The sequence below is a fragment of the Centropristis striata genome, chromosome 7 (genome assembly GCF_030273125.1).
Source record: "Centropristis striata isolate RG_2023a ecotype Rhode Island chromosome 7, C.striata_1.0, whole genome shotgun sequence".
NCBI lineage: Eukaryota > Metazoa > Chordata > Actinopteri > Perciformes > Serranidae > Centropristis > Centropristis striata.
The window spans coordinates 40,139,878-40,163,464 of NC_081523.1; the positions used below are offsets into that span (position 1 = coordinate 40,139,878).

The 23,587-nt window shown below is 35.8% G+C and overlaps 1 protein-coding gene across 1 annotated transcript in view; it reads left to right on the plus strand.

The window, feature by feature from the left end:
* Window positions 1–21,571, plus strand: part of unc5db (unc-5 netrin receptor Db) — a 392,579-nt gene extending 371,008 nt beyond the window's left edge. The window contains exons 15-17 of the mRNA XM_059338101.1: window positions 4,545–4,709; window positions 16,805–16,983; window positions 20,863–21,571. Of these exons, the coding sequence (XP_059194084.1) occupies window positions 4,545–4,709; window positions 16,805–16,983; window positions 20,863–21,124 (606 nt within the window). The 3' untranslated portion in view covers window positions 21,125–21,571. The remainder of the gene's footprint in view (window positions 1–4,544; window positions 4,710–16,804; window positions 16,984–20,862) is intronic.
* The last annotated feature ends 2,016 nt before the right edge of the window (window positions 21,572–23,587 follow it).

The window sequence follows — 23,587 nt, forward strand, 5'->3', positions numbered from 1 at the left end:
CTACACTGCAAAAAAGGTTTTTAGTCTAAAAACAAGATAAAAACAGTGAATCTGAGGGAAATAATCTTGCTGCATGGACAGATAATTTATTGAAAATATTTATTAAATTAAGATTGTTAAATCTAGACTGTTGTACACTTAAAATAAGAAATTAACTCTTAAAACCAGATAAATGAAAGCTGCCAGCAGTGATGAACTGGCCCGAGCAGAGTGACCTGATGATTATTTGGTTCTTACCAAGATAAAAAAAACTTAACATTTAGAAGTGTTAGATCATTTATCTTGTTTAAAGAGTTAATTTCTTATTTTAGGCATTCAACATGCTTTTTCCTAGATTTAATAACCTTAATTAATGAAATCTTGTCAAGGTAAATTATCCGTCCATGCAGCAAGATCATTTCCTCTAGATTCACTGTTTTTATCTTGTTTTAGACACCTTTTTTGCAGTGTAAACTGGTGAAATGCTAAGTGTTACTACCATGCTAGGTTAAGAAAACAACCTTCATGATTGAAGACACTTGGTGTCTGTTACCTTTTCCTTAGTCTAACATGTAGCTTCTACTAAATAAAATGATGTTTTGTGGTTGAACAGTTTTAAAACATGTAGTTTTAGCATAAAATGCAACACTTTAAAATTTACTAGAATACTTTCTGTTAAAACAACCTAATTCAATTGCTGAATATAATATTTATTTCCTGAATAATTGCTATTATGTTCATTTTCATATGATAAAGGTAATCTTAAAACTGTTTTGTTGGCTCAGCACAATTAATTCATGTACTTCACTATTTTAAAAAGTAGTTGTAACTACCCTATTAAATTAAGTAACTCTTAATAATGTCATACACGTTTAAACCCCAAGAAAATTACATTAGTATGTTACAATTACCCTTACAAATCTAGTTGGACTGACCTGGTAATTAATTAACAGTAACGCAAATACATCATGTTGACCCAACATATTTACATTTTGTTCACTCAACAAACCTGTTTCTCGCTCAATTAAAGCATTTTATTTAGGTGGAAATTATTTCCATAAGTTATTTTTTTGAGTGTACATGTGTTCTATTTCTGTATAGTGAAGTCTCATCCATATGTGCAGTCATCTCCACTAAGTCCCACTCTCAAGGCCACTTAGTAATTGCCTGTTCATGATAATAATTCCTCTTCCTCGTGACATTCATTTGGTTTTGACTGGCTTTATATTGTGTTTCTGTTCACCTTTTTGTGCTTTACAACTGCTCTTTTAGTGTTCATCCTGCTGTCACACACATTCCTCTCTGGAGGATCATAAAGACGGACGTGACTTGAGATGAACAGCTTCATGTTTGTTTTGCTTGTAGGCGCATTAAGATGCAAACAGTATTAGATGGATGCAGCGCAGCAGTCGCTGGATGCTGTTTGTACCTGTTGTTGTCATTTGCACAGCAGCTAAGCTGTGAAAATGCAAATTTTGTGTCTTTTTAGGTCATTTTGTGTCTTTTTTTGATCATTCTGTAGTCAATTTGTGCCTTTTTTGGTCATTTTGTTTCTTTTTTTGGTCATTTTTTTAGTCGTTTTTGGTCATTTTGTGTCTTTTTTTAGTCATTTTGTGTCTTTTTTTGACACTTTGTGTCTTGTTTTTGTCAGTTTTTGGTAATTTTGTTTCTTTTTTTGGGCCATTTTGTGTCTTTTTTGGTCATTTTTTGTCTGTTTTTGGTAATTTTGTGTCTTTTTTTTAAGTCATTTTGTGTATTTTTTCTGTAATTTTGTTTCCTTTTCTGGTCATTTTGTGTCTTTTTTGTCATTTTGTGTGTTTTTTTTGGTAATTTTGTTTCTTTTTTTGTTAATTTTGTCTTTTTTGGTAAATTTTAGTCGTTTTTGGTCATTTTGTGTCTTTTTTTAGTCATTGTGTGTCTTTTTTTGACACTTTGTGTCTTGTTTTTGTCATTTTGTGTCTGTTTTTGGTAATTTTGTTTCTTTTTTGGGTCATTTTGTGTCTTTTTTGGTCATTTTGTGTCTTTTTAGGTCATTTTGTGTCTTTTTTTAGTCGTTTTGTGTCTTTTTTTGTCACTTTGTGTCTTGTTTTTGTCATTTTGTGTCTGTTTTTGGTAATTTTGTGTCTTTTTTTGGTAATTTTGTGTCTTTTTTTGGTAATTTTGTTTCCTTTTCTGGTCATTTTGTGTCTTTTTTTGTCATTTTCTGTGTTTTTTTGGTAATTTTGTTTCTTTGTGGGGTAATTTTGTTTCTTTTTTTGTTCATTTTGTCTTTTTTGGTCATTTTTTGTCTTTTTTGGTCATTTTGTTTCCTTTTTTTGGTCATTTTATGTCTTTTTGGGTCATTTTGTTTACTTTTTTTGGTCATTTTGTTTCTTTTTTGGGTGATCTGAACTGTGCATGTGAGATTGTGTTCAGTGAGTGGGGGTCACGGACAACATGCATGTTAAATTGGGGGTCGCGACTCAAAAAGGGAGAGAACTACTGCTGTAGAGGATCATAAAGACGGACGTGACTTGAGATGAACAGCTTCATGTTTGTTTTGCTTGCAGGCGCATTAAGATGCAAACAGTATTAGATGGATGCAGCGCAGTGTTTGTACCTGTTGTTGTCATTTACACAGCAGCTGAGCTGTGTCCCCACTGTACGCCGTGGTGCTTAAAGACCTGAATGCAGTGTGAAAGCTCTGTTTCAAAGACCCCCTCCCCCTCCACGGCCTTATTTATGAGGGCCTCGGGATGGCAGGCAGACACGCTGAACCTGCTTTGGTGGAGCAGGTGTAGAATAATAGCCGAGCATCGCGCCATACATCAAGTCAGCTTTTAGTGCTAAAGAGCATCCGAGCTTTCCACGTCCATCACCTCCTCCCCCTCCTCCTCCTCCTCCTCCTCCTCCTCCTGCTCCGCTATCGCTGCCAGACTCCATTATCTGCTGCTGTGAGCTGCAGCGTGCAGCCAAGATCAAAGCCACAAGGGTTAAGTCATCAGCAGGTGCACAGGCCGCCACTTTTAATGCCGCGGTCCTGGCTAAAAATCATTTACAGGTCACTTTTAATATGTAAGATTGAGTCTAGCAGAGGTCAAGGACGTTTCCCTGCAGGTGTGTGTGTGTTCTCTGGAAATTAATTATACATCAAAGGCAGGCTTTTCCCCGCATTCCCATAAATATCACTTATAGTACTTAGTCATCCTCGTAACTACTTCACTTCTGGCATTTATGTGTATTTATTGTGTCGTTATGGGTGGTATTGACAAACGGTCTATTCTGTCGTTTAGGTTGGAGATCTAGTTGAGAAATACATTTCGTTAGCCTTATAATAGCATAATTGCCTATGTCAGTAGTTCTCAACCTTTTTGAGTCGCGACCCCCAATTTGACATGCATGTTGTCCGCGACCCCCACTCACTGAACAGAATCTCACATGCACAGTTCAGATCACCCAAAAAAGAAACAAAATGACCAAAAAAAGGAAACAAAATTACCAAAAAAGACACAAATTGACCATAAAATGATTAAAAAAAAGACACAAAATGACCAAAAAAGACACAAATTGACTACAGGTTGATCAAAAAAAGGCACAAAATGACCTAAAAAGACACAAAATGACCAAAAAAAGACACAAAATGACCAAAAAAGACACAAAATGACAAAAAAAAGACAAAATGGCCAAAAAAAGACACAAAATGACCAAAAAAAAGACATTAAGTGACCAAAAAGACTAAAACACATTAACAAACACTGACTTCCAAAATGATTTGGCGACCCCCAGAAATCATCTCGCGACCCCAATTGGGGTCCCGACCCCAAGGTTGAGAACAGCTGGTCTAAGCCATATTTGAACGTTTTCGGAAAACAATAAAAAAAACGCTATTTTTAACAAGCACATTGGTATTTTGAATTGATATTGTAAGAGTAAGTTCAACCAGATGTGTGAACAAGTTTGCATAAAAAATAAGAGAAAAAATTGATTTAATAATAAATAAAAGTGACTTAGCCAGAATATTTCTTGCATTTTTTTCTAACATATAAATTACCAAGTTGTCTTACTTGTCTAAGCTTGACCAAGTTGTTTTCAATGTCTAACCACAGCAAAATCAGGAGTGTGAATTTAACTGACAGAGTGTTAAATTTAACACTTAAAAAAAAAAAAAATCATTAACAGGTCTCTTTTAACATGTCAGATTGAGTCTAGCAGAGGTCAAGGACGTTTCCCTGCAGGTGTGTCTGTTCTCTGGAAATTAATTATACATCAAAGGCAGCTTTTCCCTGCATTCCCATAAATATCGCTTATAGTACTTAGTCCAAAAGCTGCCTCTGCTATTAGTTACCGTACACTGGAATCGGGCAGTATTTGTTAATGGATTTCCTTTTGCTGGCCTCAACAATAGTTAGCATAAATACATCAAGCCTTTGAATCTTTTACACTTCAAAGCCGACTCCTACCTTTTATCTTGCCGTGTGTGAGTGTCTGTGCATGCCACGTGTAGAACAAGGAGCTGAATCATCTCTTTCGTTAACATTGCTGTGTACCATGTTATGCTCCTGATGTGCCTCATTTTTCTCCTTCAGGAGTTCTCCTTCCCCCAAGTGTGGTGCAGCAACCAGCAGCCCCTGCACTGTGCCTTCTCTCTGGAGAGATTCAGCCCTGCCACCGCTCAGCTCTCCTGCAAAATCAGTGTGCGACAGGTGAAAGGCCAAGAGCAGATTCTGCAGGTCTACACAGCTGTGGCCCAGGTGAGGCTCTGGTGCTGCAGGAGGGGGGGCGGACAATTCACATTGTGGCTCAACCTTTATGTAACCTTCTTGGAGTGTGTCCACTGACAGCAGGGCCGGCTCTCCTGAGCTTGCATTGTGTATTAATAGAGCAAAGAGGACACTTCATTTCTTTCTTTCTTTCTTTCTTCACATACACTACTGGTCAAACGTTTTAGAACACAACAACTTTTCCAGAATTGAATTGAAAATGATGCAGTTTAATGTCTCAGTGTACTCTGAAATTAATGCACATTTGAAACATTTAAAATTCTTTGTTGAGCATGATAGTGTTTTGAAAGTAAAAAAAGATTGAAAATCACATTTTATGTTGGACTAAAGGACTAAGAAAAGACACAAAATGACCAAAAAAGACACAAAATGACTAAAAAAGACACCAAAAGACACAAAATCACTAAAAAAAAAAGACACAAAATGACTAAAAAAAGACACCAAAAGACAAAAAAGACACAAAATGGAAACAAAATGACCAAAAAAGACACAAATTGACCATAAAATGATCAAAAAAAGACACAAAATGACCTAAAAAGACACAAATTGACCAAAAAAAGACACAAAATGACAAAAAAAGACACAAAATGACCTAAAAAGACACAAAATGACAAAAAAAGACACAAAATGACAAAAAAAAAAGACACAAAATGAACTTTACCGTAATAAATACGGTGCAACTTTTTTTCATATTACGGTAATTAGATATTGGCACTGTTGATTTCCTGTTTAAGATTGCCATTTTATTCCACATTTTCCATAAAAAATAAAAAGTTTTTCCATCAAAAGAAACGCTGTTCTGCCATATAATTGACAAGAAAAATACTTTAGAAGATGCTGCATAAATTAAAGATTTTATCATAAATATTACAGTATATTTTTGTTAGAGATATGGTGTTTAGTACATTTAACAGTGAGAAAAAGTATTTTTTACATTTTAACAGTAATGTATTTTTAAAAAAAGAGTGAAAAATACAGTTTTAGCTGTATATATACATTTACGGTGTTTCATTGTTACTGAAAATGAATTCACCCATTTTTCACAGACTACAGAGATCCAGCTGTTCACCGTATTTACCGCACAGATTTTTAACCTTTATTCGTCCAGGGAGACATGTGTTCCAGCAAAGCAAAAAAAGACACAAAATGACCTAAAAAGACACAAAATGACAAAAAAAAGACACAAAATGACCAAAAAAGACACAAAATGACCAAAAAAAAGACACAAAATGACCAAAAAAGACACACAATGACCAAAAAAAGACACAAAATGACCCAAAAAAAAGACACAAAATGACCTAAAAAAGACACAAATGACCTAAAAAAGACACACAATGACCAAAAAAAGACACAAAATGACCAAAAAAGACACACAATGACCAAAAAAAGACACTAAATGAACAAGAAAGACACAAATTGACTACAGAATGATCAAAAAAGACACAAAATGACCTAAAAAGACACAAAATGACGAAAAAAGACACAAAATGACAAAAAAAAGACACAAAATGACCAAAAAAAAGACACAAAATGACCTAAAAAGACACAAAATGACCAAAAAAAGAAACAAAATGACCAAAAAAAGACACAAAATGACCTAAAAAGACACAAAATGATAAAAAAAAGACACAAAATGACCAAAAAAGACACAAAATGACTAAAAAAAGACACCAAAAGACAAAAAAGACACAAAATGACAAAAAAAAACACCAAAAGACACAAAATGACTAAAAAAAGACACAAAATGACAAAAAAAGACACCAAAAGACACAAAATTACTAAAAAAAAAGACACAAAATGAAAAAAAGACACAAAATGACCAAAAGACACAAAATGACAAAAGACACAAAATTACTAAAAAAAGACACAAAATTACCAAAAAAAAGACACAAAATGACCAAAAGACACCAAAAGACACAAAATGACTAAAAAAAGACACAAAATGACTTACAAAGACATGAAAAGAATTCAAAAATGGACAAAATAGCCCAAGACTCCATAGAGTTAAGTTGTTAACCCAGCACTTGAACACCTACCAGTGTGGGTGAAAATGAACATATCTATTTGATCAAATAATTATCTAGTGATATTCTCAATAGCTTTAAATGATTCATGACACAGAAAATGTATATTTTGACACCAAGATTGACCTTCTAATTGGCTTGGAAGATATAGAGTTTCTCATAGACTTTATATGGCTGCCATTTCCGATCCACAATCTTGATGAAGTGGCTCCTACCAAAAATTTAAACCTATAGTGATAGAGAGTATGTGGAAAAATGTGGTGCTTTTGTCCGACATGTCCCCTTTATTTGGCTAAGCCGCCTGACAACAGAGATCCAGCTGTTCACCGTATTTACATCACAGATTTTTAACCTTTATTCATCCAGGGAGACATGTGTTCCAGCAAATAGCCTGCACCATATTCACATGCATTAACACCTGGGAGCTGCCCGCTGTAACAAGTCTTCTGTCAGTCGCTGAGCAGCTCCACTGGAGATGTGCCTGTTCTCTGGAAATTAATTATACATCAAAGGCAGGCTTTTCCCTGCATTCCCATAAATATCGCTTATAGCACTTAGTCATCATCGTAACTACTTCACTTCTGGCATTTATGTATATTTATTGTGTCGTTATGGGTGGTATTGACAAACCGTCTATTCTGTCGTTTAGGTTGGAGATCTAGTTGAGAAATACAGTTCGTTAGCCTAATAGCATAATTGCCTTAGCCAGTAGTTCTGAACCTTTTTGAGTCGTGACCCCCAATTTAACATGCATGTTGTCCGCGACCCCCGCTCACTGAACACAATCTCACACACACAGTTCAGATCACCCAAAAAAGAAACAAAATGACCAAAAAAAGGAAACAAAATGACCAAAAAAGACACACATTGGCCATAAAATGATCAAAAAAAGACACAAAATGACAAAAAAAAGACAAAATGACAAAAAAAGACACAAATTGACTACAGAATGATCAAAAAAAGACACAAAATGACAAAAAAAGACACAAAATGACCAAAAAATGACACAAAATGACCAAAAAAGACACAAAATGACAAAAAAAAGACACAAAATGACAAAAAAAGACACAAAATGACCTAAAAAGACACAAAATGACCAAAAAAAGACACAAAATGACAAAAAAAGACACAAAATGACAAAAAAAGACACAAAATGACCAAATAAAGACACAAAATGACAAAAAAAGACACAAAATGACAAAAAAAGACACAAAATGACCAAATAAAGACACAAAATGACAAAAAAAGACACAAAATGACAAAAAAAGACACAAATTGACTACAGAATGATCAAAAAAAGACACAAAATGACAAAAAAAGACACAAAATGACCAAAAAAAGACACAAAATGACCAAAAAAAGACACAAAATGACAAAAAAAGACACAAAATGACCTTTACCGTAATTAATACGGTGCAACTTTTTTTTCATATTACGGTAAATAGATATTGGCACTGTTGATTTCCTGTTTAAGATTGCCATTTTATTCCACATTTTCTATAAAAAATAAAAAGTTTTTCCATCAAAAGAAACGCTGTTCTGCCATATAATTGACAAGGAAATACTTTAGAAATGCAGCATAAATTAAAGATTTTATCATAAATATTACAGTATATTTTTGTTAGAGATATGGTGTTTAGTACATTTAACAGTGAGAAAAAGTATTTATACATTTTACAGTAATGTATTTTTAAAAAAAGAGTGAAAAATACAGTTTTAGCTGATATATACATTTATGGTGTTTCATTGTTACTGAAAATGAATTCACCCATTTTTCACAGACAACAGAGATCCAGCTGTTCGCCGTATTTACCGCACATATTTTTAACCTTTATCCGTCCAGGGAGACATGTGTTCCAGCAAATAGCCTGCACCACATTCACATGCAGTAACACCTGGGAGCTGCCCGCTGTAACAAGTCTTCTGTCAGCTGCTGAGCAGCTCCACTGGAGCAGCGAGGAGGTAGAAATCCTCACTCAAGAGCACCTTCGCGTCGTTGTTAAGTCAGTATATAAATAAATAAATAAAGACACAAAATGACCAAAAAAGACACAAATTGACTACAGAATGATCAAAAAAAAGACACAAAATGACCTAAAAAGACACAAAATGACCTAAAAAAGACACAAAATGACCAAAAAAGACATACAATGACCAAAAAAGACACAAAATGACCTAAAAAGACACAAAATGACCAAATAAAGACACAAAATGACCAAAAAAGACACAAATTGACTACAGAGTGATCAAAAAAAGACACAAAATGACCAGAAAAGACACACAATGACCTAAAAAAGACACAAAATGACCAAAAAAGACAGAAAATGACCTAAAAAGACACAAAATGACCAAAAAAGACACAAATTGACTACAGAGTGATCAAAAAAAGACAGAAAATTACCTAAAAAGACACAAAATGACCAAAAAAAGACACAAAATGACCTAAAAAGACACAAAATGACCTAAAAAGACACAAAATGACCAAAAAAGACACAAATTGACTACAGAATGATCAAAAAAGACACAAAATTACAAATAAAAGACACAAAATGACCAAAAAAGACACAAAATGACCAAAAAAACAGAGATCCACAGACAACAGAGATCCAGCTGTTCACCGTATTTACCGCACAGATTTTTAACCTTTATCCGTCCAGGGAGACATGTGTTCCAGCAAATAGCCTGCACCACATTCACATGCAGTAACACCTGGGAGCTGCCCGCTGTAACAAGTCTTCTGTCAGCCGCTGAGCAGCTCCACTGGAGCAGCGAGGAGTAGAAATCCTCACTCAAGAGCACCTTGACAGCAGTTGTTAAGCCAGTAGAGAGTGTTTCTCATTGATTTTACTCTACTGCTTTTTCACAACAAGTCACAGGCGTGCTTGTCCTACATCAAGGCCACCAACACTATTTAAACTCTTCTCTGGTATTACAGTCAGATGCAGCGGAAATATTATTCGCAATCACTTTTTATGGTTTGTTTTAATACAACCTTCATGATTAGTTGGGACTTGACGGATAGGAGGGAGAAATAAAAGCATTTATAGAGGCTGTGAGTGGAATTGAAATCATCATCAAATCAACACCACGCACACACACACACACACATATACACACATATATTAAACTTACATTACCATTTTAAGGAACTAGTGCAGTCCCTGTTGGGGCAGGTGCAACATGCAGTTTTATGCTCAGCCAAACAACTTCATAGATGTACCCACTTCATGATTTATCGATAAATAAATATACACTACCGGTAAAAAGTTTTAGAACACCCCAATTTTTCCAGTTTTTTATTGAAATTCAAGCAGTTCAAGTCAAATGAACAGCTTGAAAGGGTCCAAAGGTAAGTGGTGAACTGCCAGAGGTAAATAAAAAAAGGTAAGCTTAACCAAAACTGGAAAATAATGTACATTTCAGAATGATACAAGTAGGCCTTTTTCAGGGAACAAGAAATGGGTCAACAACTTAACTCTATGGAGTCTTGGGCTATTTTGTCCATTTTTGAATTCTTTTCATGTCTTTGTAAGTCATTTTGTGTCTTTTTTGGTCATTTTGTGTCTATTTTTAGTCATTTTGTGTCTTTTGGTGTCTTTTTTTGTCATTTTGTGTCTTTTTTTGGTCATTTTGTGACTTTTTTTAGTCCGTTAGTCCAACATAAAATGTGATTTTGAATCTTTTTTTTACTTTCAAAATACTATCATGCTCAATGTTCATGCTTAAATGTTGCAAATGTGCATTAATTTCAGAGTACACTGAGACATTAAACTGCATCATTTTCAATTAAATTCTGGGAAAGTTGGTGTGTTCTAAAACTTTTGACCAGTAGTGTATATTGTAAATGAAACAATTCAAACTTAATCTGATCTATTTAAATCTGCAATCTCTTACCTCTCAGCAGCTCTTTTTATTTAGTCTCCTATCATATGGCCTGTAAATTGTATTTGTATATAATGTAATATAATCATAATTGATGAGTAATTGGAGTGATTTGTTGCAGAATGAATAGGATGTAATCCAATCCACTTTATTTATATTATAGCACAATTTTAGCAAACACAAGGTTTCCAAAGTGCTGCACAAACAATAAATACATAACACAATATAAAGAGATGTAGTAAACAATAGAACAGTAAGATGCAATAAGATAAAATAAATTAAAAATGGGATAAAAATATATAAAATAAATGTAAAATGTACTGCCCGCACAAAATAAAATAAATAAAATATGCATGAATACAATAAAAGCAAAAAATCATACATACATCAGCGTGCTAAGAATGACTTAAAATGACAAAAAAAAAAACTTATGGGCTGAAATATGAGCCACCAGAAACTGAATTTGAATTATTTATATTTGAATTTGAATTGCTTAACTTGAATAATAGCATTAAAAACTGAATTTGAATCACATGATTTGAATCTGTATTGTTCAGTTTGAATCATGGCATTGAAAAACTGAATCTGATTTGCATGAATACAATAAAAACAAAAAATCATAAAATGTATTCAGCGTACACAGCTGATTGGGGTTCTAAGATTTAGCTGCAGCGATTCAACAACATTTGTTATATGATATTAATTAAGTTGATGTTATATTCATAGGCTAACATTTAATGTCATTCTGTTTATCGAGGGATTTCATCTGACTATTGTTATTGATGGTGAACTCAAATTACTTCAGAAGCTTGGCAGACTAACGTTATATAGTCAAATGTAACAGTGGGACAGTGATTACTAAAGGTTGTGTCCATTCAGCAAAAGGAAACACACTGTCACTCTGTGTGTGATATCCGGTCGGTTGTGATTCTGTTGTATTCTGCACAGCAACACTATTACTAATCTTTTAGCAACAATATGAGCTTTAACAATCAGCACTGCACGTCCTTGGGTCCTCAGCAACACACCCGCCAAGTGTGACGTTAATCCCAAGAATGGTTGTCCAGAAACTTGAATAACAAACACACACACACACACACACACACACACACACACACACAGATTCCTGGATTTATAAACAGAGTACAGAAATTTATAAAAGCCTCTGTAACATGGACATATGTAGACTGTAGTTTTGTAATACACATAGTAATTGTATTTATGTTTATAATATTTATATTTATGTAGTAATTTACAATATACATGTATAGGTATTTACAATGTAATATAAATTGTTTATAGTATATATATAATTGTTTATAATATTTGTATGTGACTATATTGACTATTCATATATATATATATATATGTATATAGATATAGAGACCCGTTAAGGGGTAGGACTCGATAAGTTTTTTTACTTCTTCCTACTCCCTTTCGAGCTTGCAGAAAGTGTCTGTTTTCTCAATTTTTTTTGCTTTTTTGTTTTGTTTTTTTATTCATCTATTAATATTTAAACTTGTTTTTTTGGTTGTTTTTTTTACTTGCTTGCATATTCGAAATAAAGACAATCAATCAATCAGATTTTACAGAAAATCTTAGTAATAGTTGGTGCATCATTTGATGCAACTACCACAGAAACTGATCGTCTGCCACCTATTTCTGTGAAGAATATTAAAAAAAAAAGATCTTAAATATACCAGCAGTGTAAAACAGACTTCAGCCAATTAGGACAAAGCATAAAAACTTCTTGTTTGGCTCTCAACGAAGGCAGGCACATTTTTCTCTCCTCTCCCTTCTCTTATCTTCCCTGCTTCGTCTCGTCTCGCCTCCTCTCGTCTCGTCTCGTCTTGTCTACTGTCTTATACTTTGAGAGACTCTTTCTGCACTGCTCTCCAAAACTAAAAATCATGGATTTGATCAACTGGTCTCTCAGCGCAATTGACACCATCTTCTGGCAGCCCATGTTATGGGCCTGGAGGCTCTCTCCGTGGAGGATATTGAAGATATCTACCTATCCAGAACCATGAAACAGGTCTTTTGATGACTGGATTAAGCATTGCCCTGGTTTATCAAAGAATACAGAAAACGGTGACAGCTGTCCCGAAGCCCCATAAAGCTGCCCGACTTGATTGAAGCGGTGGGCGGAGCTGTTGGCACTCAGACTGTGACTATAAACCGCAACATGGATAACATCTTGGAGCAGCTGACGGCATTTCAGAGGCAAATGGGCAATAGGGCGAGTGCACTGCAGAAAAAGAAAAGTTGGGTGAACTCAAAATTTCAAGGCAACAAACTTCGATAAAAGTTTAAGTTGGACAATTAAACTAAATATTTTAAGTTTTGGTTTTTTTGAGTTTGCTCAACTCTGAATTCAGATTTTTGTCAACTCAACTGTAAATTGTACTAACTTATAATTTTACATTGTAATAACTTTTAATCCTTACTTCTGCTAACTTCTGCAATGTGCTGAATTGGCACGATTGTAACGCCGCTATGAAATGTCAGCTAATGTTGCGACCACAATTTTGAGTTAGCATTGATACGCTAATGTCTACTCTTGTAGCTGTAACAAGCAGCGCCGCTAGCATCAGTTAGCTGCTAGCATCAGTTAGCTGCTAGCATCAGTTAGCCGCTAGCATCAGTTAGCTGCTAGCATCAGTTAGCCTCTAGCGTCAGATAGCCGCTAGCATCAGTTACCCGCTAACATCAGTTAGCCGCTAGCATCAGTTACCCGCTAACATCAGTTAGCCGCTAACATCAGTTAGCCGCTAGCATCAGTTAGCCGCTAGCATCAGTTAGCCACTAGCTTTCGCTAATGACCAAATTTCACCGCTTTCCTGCATTTCCCAACAAAGAAATAAGAGTTATCAGAACTATTGTCCCTTGTTGTGAACCCCAACTTAAAGATATAAGTAACAACAACTCACCAACTTGTTTTTGAGCAGACAACTGGCTTCCTTTGTTGTGCTAACTTACATTATTGCCCTAAATGTCAATAATTTATATTTCCAAGTTATACCAATTCAAATCACTGTTTAAGGCCAAAAAATACAAGTTGGCTTTTTTGCAGTGTGGCCGCATTCAATTTACACGACTACTCTTCTTGTCCATTCTGGTCTCCGATACGATCCAACAATTCCAATCTTATCTGCTTTCGGCCCCTCAACCAGCTCTGGCCTCAGGGCCGTTACTGGAAACCAACAACCCCCATCTCATCTCATCAACATAATGCACATTGGTCACTTGTGGCATTATTTATAATGAAATGTGCTTCTGTGAAGGTAAATAAAGGTACTTCAATCTTTAAAAATTCTTTATAAGAATTACCCTTTGTACTGCATTTTTTTAAAAGACTGAACTACTAGTACTTTTGCATTACTTTTAACAAAAACGAGTGCATGGTTTAGTATCAACATACACTCACCAACCACTTTATCAGCTAACAAGGTGTATCTAATAAAGTGGTGGTGCGGTCTCCTGCTGATGTAGACCATCTGCTTCAAGGCTGGACGTGTTGTGGGTTCAGAGATGCTCTTCTGCAGACCTTGGTTCTAACGAGTGGTTCAACTGTTTTTTTTTTCTCAGACCATACTCTGCAAATCCTAGAGATGGTTGTTAGATCAGCAGTTGGTGAAATACTCAGACCTGGACTGGTACCAACAACCATGCCACGTTCCAAGTCACTTAAATCACCTTTCATTCCCATTCTGATGCTCAGTTTGACCTTCAGCAGCTCGTCTTCACCAGGTCTACATGGTTAAATGATTTGAGTTGCTGCCCTGTGATTGGCTGATTCAATATTTGCATTGACAAGCAGTTGAACAGGTGTACCTGATAAAGTGGTCGGTGAGTTTATGACACTACTTTGATAAAGGTTGGGTTGTTGTCTAAAACCTTAATAAAACAGAGTGTGCTAATCTGCTAACCCAGCTATTCTCAACCTGTGGTCGGGACCCCAATTGGGGTCGCAAGATGATTTCTGGGGGTCGCCAAATCATTTTGGAAGTCAACTCTGTCTCCACTGTGTTAAAGTGTTCATGTGTTAATGTGTTTTAGTCTTTTTGGTCACTTTGAGTCTTTTTTGCTCATTATTGTCTTTTTTGGTCATTTTGTTTCCTTTTTTTGGTCATTTTGTTTTCTTTTTTGGGTGATCTTAACTACTGTGCTAACCCTTTGCAATATAGTCAACTGAAAACGAAAAAGTGCATATGTCCTGTTTAGTTCCGTCAGTTATTGAAATATTCAATTTCAAACTAACTCCAAGCATTGCATTTTATTTGAATTGAGACACAACCGACATAACCCAAACTAGAAGGAATATTTTTCCATTCCTTCCAGTAGCTCTGCCGCCTCACTTGAGTGAAAAGTGAATATTTCTGCAATGCAGTATATTCTACAAAAACCTCAAACAGCATCAGCTGTAGTAGTTTAAATAATAGCTTGAATAGAGGTTGGACTGCAGCTCTTTTGATTACGTCATCCCTTTGTGTCCTTTTTTAAAATCTCAATAAACCAACCCCTTCACACAATAGGAACCCAGATCAATTAGCATTTTCTTCTGCCAATTTTCTGGAAATTCTGTTTCATTTTCTGCTGTGATGGAAACTTAATGGCTCATGTTGGTGACTGCTGCTCCAGTGCTCTGCAGGAAAAGTGAATTTGGAATAAAAAACGACATGCAGTGCCATCTTGAATGTTTTCATTGCACAGGTTTTATGTCTCAAAATCAAGTCTTTTAACTGTTGCATTGACCTTTGAATAGATTAAACCAAGAAGCTGATAATAAAGAACAGGACAAAAATGCATTAATGCAATGCAGCACAGAGTTGAGTGTGTTTTTGCTCAAAATAGATTTGTGGTTGTGTGTTGGCTTAATTTTGAGAAATGCCAAACTGCAAAAAACATGAAGCTTACCAAGTATTTTCTTCTTCTATCTAGCAATAGTATCTTAATTATATTGTTTTGAGTATAATTTACCTACTGACCATAGCTTTATGTGCTTATTTAATTATTAGAGTTTTTACCTAAAATATTGGTTCCAGTTGAGAGTTTTAGTTGCATGTAGGTTGAATAATATTTCAAAAGCATTTTCTACCACTAAAACGAGTTAGTTTCAAGTATTTCTGGCTTATTTTAATGTTACTACAGTCGGGCTATTCAAGCCACAATTGCTCAAAATAATAATTTGTATTTATTGCTATCATTGGTTTTTCCAGTGCAGAGATATTTTTTATTGTATTTCATACAATAAGAATTTACTTACTGCACTGGCAGAAAATTTTACTTGTTTCAACATGTATTTGCTTAATTCTAGTTATTTATTTCTTATTTTTTGTTAGTAGTTTTTTTTGCAGTGCAGCACTATCTGCAACACTAGAGGCTCCCACCTTTATCTTATTCATTTGTCGTCTATACATGTCATAGACTAGTCTATACATGTCATAGAAAATCTTTAAAGAAAAACACTTGACGACCAAGTAGATTCGAATTACAGCCTTGTGCGGGATTTATTTTGCAAGTATCAAAAACAGATTCAGATGTCAATGATGATAGACGAATACAAAAGTCAGAACAACACTGAGCGAGACAACACCCTTTGCAGGTTCGTGTGTCATTGTTTCATTGTAACTAAGGTTCAACGTCCTGTAATTTCCTGTTATGTTCCACTTTTAATATAAGAGCACACTTGGGATTTCCCAAATCAGAGCTGTTCATATCTCAATCAAGCAGAAGTTTCCTGTAAAGAGACTGTGACTGTTGGTCAGATTTCTGTGTGTTTATCAAATATCAAACATATTTGATGCATATTTAAACCGCTATATGTCTGATATTTAATACATCTTCAAATTAATTCACAACATACACTGATGTTTTAAACGCTGAACACACCTGTCTACGGTGACCCTGAAGTGCAAATCACAACGGCAAATCAGAAAACACAACAACAAATCAAAAAAACACAACAACAAATAAAAAAACACTGTTGTTGTGTTTTCTGATTTGCCGTTGTGATTTGCCCTTCAGGGCCACCGTAGCTGAATGGTCCTGACCCACTAAACCTCGTCCATCTGGCTGTCCGAGCAGGTTACTGCAAGCACAAAGCCACATTTGCAGAATGCGGTCTTATTCTAGTCTGCTTGTGTTCTCTTCCAGCAGACAGAAAAGGAGTCCGTTCCATTTTTTATGCAGACAGACTGCACCATCACGTCCCAGACGGGGCCCAGGGCCTTCAAAATCCCCTCGTCCATCCGCCAGAGGATCTGTGCCACCTTCGACACTGCCAACGCCAAGGGCAAGGACTGGCAGCTCCTAGCCCAGAAGCTCCACTTAGACCGGTGAGCGTGTGATGTGATCCTCTCTCAGATTGCATGATGTGTGCATCCTGATCTCTGTGGTGGCCTCGAAGTGAGAGAGCCGACAACAATGGAGCCTTTCTGTGGGTGTTGTTGACTTCATGAACTTCCTTTCCTTCTTTATGTTCTCTCTCAGCAGCGTGAGACAAGCCTGGTGGTTGTGTTACGTGTGAAATGTTACTGTTATATAAAACAGCTATTCTCAACCTGGGGGTCGGGACCCCAATTGGGGTCGCGAGATGATTTCTGGGGGTCGCCAAATCATTTTGGAAGTCAGCTCTGTCTCCACTGTGTTGAAGTGTTCATGTGTTAATGTGTTTTAGTCTTTTTGTGTCTTTTTTGGTCATTTTGTGTCTTTTTTGTGTCATTTTGTCTTTTTTTGGTCATTTTGTTTCTTTTTTGTGTCATTTTGTGTCTTTTTTGTGTCATTTTGTCTTTTTTTGGTCATTTTGAGTCTTTTTTGGTCATTTTGTGTCTTTTTGGTCATTTTGTGTCTTTTTTTGGTCATTTTGTGTCTTTTGGGTCATTTTGTTTCTTTTTGGGTAATTTTGTGTCTTTTTTTGGTCATTTTGTGTCTTTTTGGGTCATTTTGTGTCTTTTTGGTCATTTTGTGTCTTTTTTTGTCATTTTGTGTCTTTTTTTGGTCATTTTGAGTCTTTTTTTGGTCATTTTGTTTCTTTTTTGGGTGATCTGAACTGTGTGTGTGAGATTCTGTTCAGTGAGCGGGGGTCCCAGACAACATGCATGTTAAATTGGGGGTCGAGACTCAAAAAGGTTGAGAACTACTGCTCCATGGTACACATTATGATGCCAGTTAGGAAAAAAAATTGGGTTGTTTTTTTGTCTTAAAATAGACTAAATAAAAATAATCTGAAGAAATGTTATAATTATTTTTTTTTTGTGGAAGTTTTTGGGTTTGTTGTCCAGAGGCAACATAGTACCATAACGGTGCACAAGTGGAAAAAGGACGTTTTTTAAATTAATTTCAACAGGAAACATTATACCATTGAACCAACGACCCATTGAAATGAATGTCTTGAACAGTCTAAGTGTATAAAAACTATCAAAAATGAAGGATTACTCACCTATCAGTAGGAATATATTTGTTTCCAGATTGTAAAGGGCCAGGAAATGACGTTTTGAGTGATTTTTTTGTGGTGCAAAATGGCAAAGCTGTTTCCTTTAGAAAAGTCTGCAAAAAAGGGTTTCAATATGGCCTCCTGGAGGTCATGTGACAAATTAAAGCATTGCTATTGGTTCCCTATACTCTTCCCTCTTTTTTAAAAGTATCGCATCACTCAAAAACATGCATTGTAGAAATTTAACGGGCAAAAAATGGGGCAACACTGTACCATAGAGGGTTAAATGTTACTGTTATATAAAATACATCAGTCAGTCTCACATGTACAGTATGTTGAGCACTTGCTTGTCCTTTTTGATCAAATGAAAATATGCATTTATTATAAGACACCACTCAATTATTGAGTCAATCCAGTTGTTGTCTTTGCTTGGTGTGATCTTGTGGCAGCTCTAATCTTCTGTTAAGTGTGTGATTCATGGAACGCTAATATCTAAAAGTCTTTTGGGATTTCAAATTATCCAGATAGGCTTTCCTCTCCAAGTTGGGTGGCTTTGAAATGAGCCTGATGTGACCAATGGCTGCAGTCTTTTATGTTGTGTTTTTCCTCTTGTGAAGCTTCATGGAGTGGTAGCGAAACACTGCCCCCAACTGGATCCACTGCTACATGAGACACTGGCATAGCAACAAGCTTTCTGTTCTTTCATGTTGGCAGCAGCTGAGAATTTATGTCAAACCAGACTGTGCTTGCCAGTAATTACTCATCATTTGTGATGGTTATTTATTATCTGTATTTAGGAAAATCTGAAAAGGCTGTACTGTTTGATTTACCTACACGTATTTTGTTTACCAAGCACCAAGATACTTTTTCATAAACCTATTTTCAGATACAGATATAATGAGTAGATTTTATAATAGTGGAAGGGACCCAAGGAGCTTGGGATTTTCAGGGGGAGATAGTAAGTCAACAGTAAAAGCCACACAGAAGTGGTTTACACCAGCCGTTCTCAACGTTGGGGTCGGGACCCCAATTGGGGTCGCGAGATGATTTCTGGGGGTCGCCAAATCATTTTGGAAGTCAGCTCTGTCTCCACTGTGTTAAAGTGTTCATGTGTGTTAGTCTTTTTGGTCACTTAATGTCCTTTTTTGGTCATTTTGTGTCTTTTTTTGGTCATTTTGTGTCGTTTTTTGATGATTTTGTGGTCAATTTGTGTCTTTTTTGGTCATTTTGTTTCCTTTTTTTGGTCATTTTGTGTCTTTTTTTTTGTCATTTTGTGTTTTTTATGTTTCTTCTTGGGGTCATTTTGTCTTTTTTGGTCATTTTGTTTCTTTTTTGGGTGATCTGAACTGTGCGTGTGTATATCTATATTATGGGTGTATCAAGTCCATTCCTATACTCATTTATGTCTAAGTTGTTATAGCAAATTTTGGGTTGATATTGTAACTTTTGTTACAAACATTCAGTACTGAATTTTGTCTCTTTTCTTTTTTCTTTTTCTATTTTACTTGATATTTTATCAAACTGAGAAGAATTGCAGGACACCAAGACCTTGGGGAACATCATAGATGGGTCAGTTCAGAATTGCGGGTACATTTCGAAATGTATGTTTATTTGGAGGGAACTATGGAATGATAAACTTTCTCTCTCATTAACTTGTACAAAATGTTGAGAATACACCAACAGTAGATTAATTAAATGTCAAATCTGTTACTATGATATTCTAGTGAATCTGTCATTTAAAAAAAAAAAAAAATTATATGATGAAAATTCATTAAATTATGGTTTTATTCATGACATGTGGTGTCTGGTTTTAAGCTAGCATGTGGAGTTAAAGCACAAAATGGTGGAAAATTTCAACTCTGTTACATGTGTCAACATTTCAATGATAACAGAGTTACTGTTTTTGGCCTTTTACACATAGTTTGTCAACTCTGTTATTCATGTCAACTCTGTTCACACAGTTTTGGTTTAAAAAAATCTATTTTTATCTTGTTTTATTGTTGACAAACTAACCAGAAGCTGTGTCATAACTTCAAACTGTGTCAACTTCAACTTTCAAAGCATTTCATTCATTTTTGGAGCAATATTTAGAGAAAATCCAAACTGTCTTGGCAACTTTCCAATTTAATGTGTCAATGTTTTTACTCCTGAAAAAAGAATCTTTATCTTAGAAAATTTAAAGTTGAATTAGCTGATGTAAAGACAAAAGTTCTCTTAGGAAAGACATGGTTTTAAACTGTATTACATTTGAGTACTATAAATATTAACCCTAATTTTCTGCAACAGAGTTGATTTTCATAATAAATATTCTAAATCTTACATGTTTAAGCTTGGCAAATGCTGGAAGTGTTAAATTCAAAGTATTCTCTATGGGAATGAAAAAGGTATTATGAAAAAAAAAAAATTATATATATATATATATTTTGTCTAAACTTCAAATGAACCTGCAATTCTGAAATGGGCCACATACAATCATGCAGTGATTTGGTATTAAAAAAAAATGTTTTGCCATTTTGGAGATTTTTGCAAGAATAGCACTTTTTGGCTATTGGAGGTTGAGTACTTTGGTTCTGGAAACACTGAGGGAAACCCTGTTTGGCCAATAAACCAAGCAAAGCCATTCATCGTCTGAAGGCCACATCTTTACTAGATAAATACACATAATGGGATGGATACAGTCCATATCTGAAGCCAATTATAAAACATTTTGCTTGAGTTGTGTCCCTGAGAGTGACCTCTCCCTGTGCACCTAATTAATCCATCTCTTTGTGCTCCGCTACAGAAACCTGGGTTATTTTGCGAAGCAGCAGAGTCCGTCGGCGGTCCTACTGAGCCTGTGGGAGGCTCGCCATCAGGACACTGCTGACCTTGACTCTCTAGCCAGCGCCCTGGAGGAGATTGGCAAGATCCACTCCAAAAGCTCCCCCAAGGACCAGGATGAACCGGAGCCTGACTTCAATCACATCCAGGAGGGCAGTATGTGTGGAATGGGCAAACTAACAAATCAGGCAACAGAGGACTCTACCCCTGAATATACCGGCTGAAAGGGAAGAGAGGGAGGAAAAACTGACAAAGTGAAGCGTATATCTTTGTACCCACGCAGCCGGTGATGGACAGCACACTGTGGCGGTGGGCTGGAAGGTCATGAGTTAGTGAGGAGGTGGTGTGAGCCGCCATCATGCCGAGCCGTCCAGTGACAGATGGAGGTGAGCCGCTACCTGCTGGGGATCTACCCCCTCCTCAAAAGATGGACTGTAAATCTTTTTCTGCCTTTCCACTTCATTTTACATTCATTTTTTTTTTAATGTATTTGTTGTTTTTAGTTAAAGCTGCCCTGTAGAACCTGATAATGTAATAAATTCCCCATAATGTAATAAAAATCTGCACTTGAGTCCATTGAAAATGTAATAAAACCTGATAATGTAATAACTTCCCGATAATGTAATAAAGTGCATTTCCCAATAATGTAATACACTTTTTACCAATAATGTAGTAAAGTATAACATTAATGCAACATGGTCTCACAATTTCCGTGAAACTGACACGGATTTCGCTACAATGCAAGTTAATGACAGTCATATCCCGTGGCTATTCCATGGATATTTGTTCCTATTGGTTTGTTCCAAGTCACGTGACTTTCAAGGTCCCGGCGGTCAGAATAAAAAACATGGCGGACAGTTCTCTCATTTTTAGTGAAAAAAAAAATCAATATTTTGACTTAGTTTCTGCATAAAAATGGATTTTGATCACATTTCTAGCGAGAAATATATGTTTTATTTTCTAAATATTCACTCAGTGAATGTACATAATCACTTTGTATGTTGGAATAGCCACGGGATATGACTGTCATTAACTTGCATTGTAGCCAAATCCGTGTCAGTTTCACGGAAATTTGAGTGATTCCGTGGCTATTCCACGGATTCCTGTGAGACCAGGTTGAATAAAGTATAACATCAATGGGAGGTTATTACATTATCAGGTTAGCCTTCATTTCCCAAGTCCTGATAATGTAATAAATCCCCAATATTGTAATAATTTAACAGCAGACCACCCATTACTTGGGTTCAAGTGGTGATACTGTGTATCAACTCTAGCTCAAGAGCTCTAGCGCCACCAACAGGTCAAAGTTGAATCTTTATTCACTTTTGACCCGTAATTCCGTTTTTCACCAACGATGTATTGGGGCAGCATAGCTTTATCTATCATACCAATTGTTCATTTTGTGATAAAAGCAGCAAATTTGGCAGATGTGTTGATTAATATATTGGGAACAAATCTGGATATTGGGCCATCACAAACTCAGACCCTGGTTGCCATGGCAGCCATTTTTTAAATAACCTCACTTTGCACCGTATTACGTCAACGTCCTGATATGATATCCTGGCATGCTTTTTAGCAAAGGGTTCCTTAGATCTTTATTATAAGATAGTTTCATAGAAAGCGGACAGAATATCGTAACGCCAAGGGGTACCATTTATTACTATAACATGCAGAAGCAATCTCCCCATTTTGTTGCATTTTTGTTGCACTTTCTTTCATTTGTTATTGTTTTACATTGTCAAAAAACACAATTTTACTTGAACTTTTATGTAATTAATATTTGTGGTGTGGTAACCATGGTAACAGCAGCTTGGAGGCCCAGGTTCTATCTACTTCTAACAGCTGGCCGCCATTTTGGAAAATTGCCGGCCATGGTCATCAGAATGTGAATATATGATGGCCCAATATCCAGTCTATTCCCAAATATATTAAGCTATATATGTACCAAATTTGGTGCTTTTATCACAAAATGAACAACTGGTTAGCTATGCCGCCCCACTAATTGGGAAATGCACTTTATTACATTATCGGGAACTTATTACATTATCAGGTTTTATTACATTTTCAATGGACTCAAGTGCAGATTTTTATTACATTAACGGGAATTTATTACATTAACAGGTTCTACTTGCCCCTCTGTATATTCATTTTGCAGCTCAGAGGGGGTGTAGGGTATTTCCTGAACTTTAGTGCACATTAATTTGTGTATTTGTGTTTGGAGATGAGAGCACCTTTCCCTCCTGGGACCGTTCTTACCGCCTGCCTTCTGTTTCTGAGTGTCCACACGGCAGCTGGACATGTTTAAAGTTCTCATATGCAGATAAGGTGATACAACTGTGGTGTCATTTCAGACACACTCTGATCTAATTTCTCAATTTTGTCCACACCACATCCCTGTTTCAATGAATAAATGAGGACTTAAAAGCTACACTGTAAAAAAGCTGTGGTTACCAGATTAATTCTGCAAAAAATACAATACAAATGTAAACAACTTTACAGAACAGCTTGTACATTTTAGAGGTATTCAGCGTACAATAAATAATAACTGAATGTTAATTTACTGGTATTCAATGCACAATAAGCAACCTGCATGTACATTTTGCATAAATAATTAGTATAAAAGCAGCATCATCCTGTTAAATAAGCAGTAAAGGACGGTATAATCTACAACTTTAAAATGTGTTTTT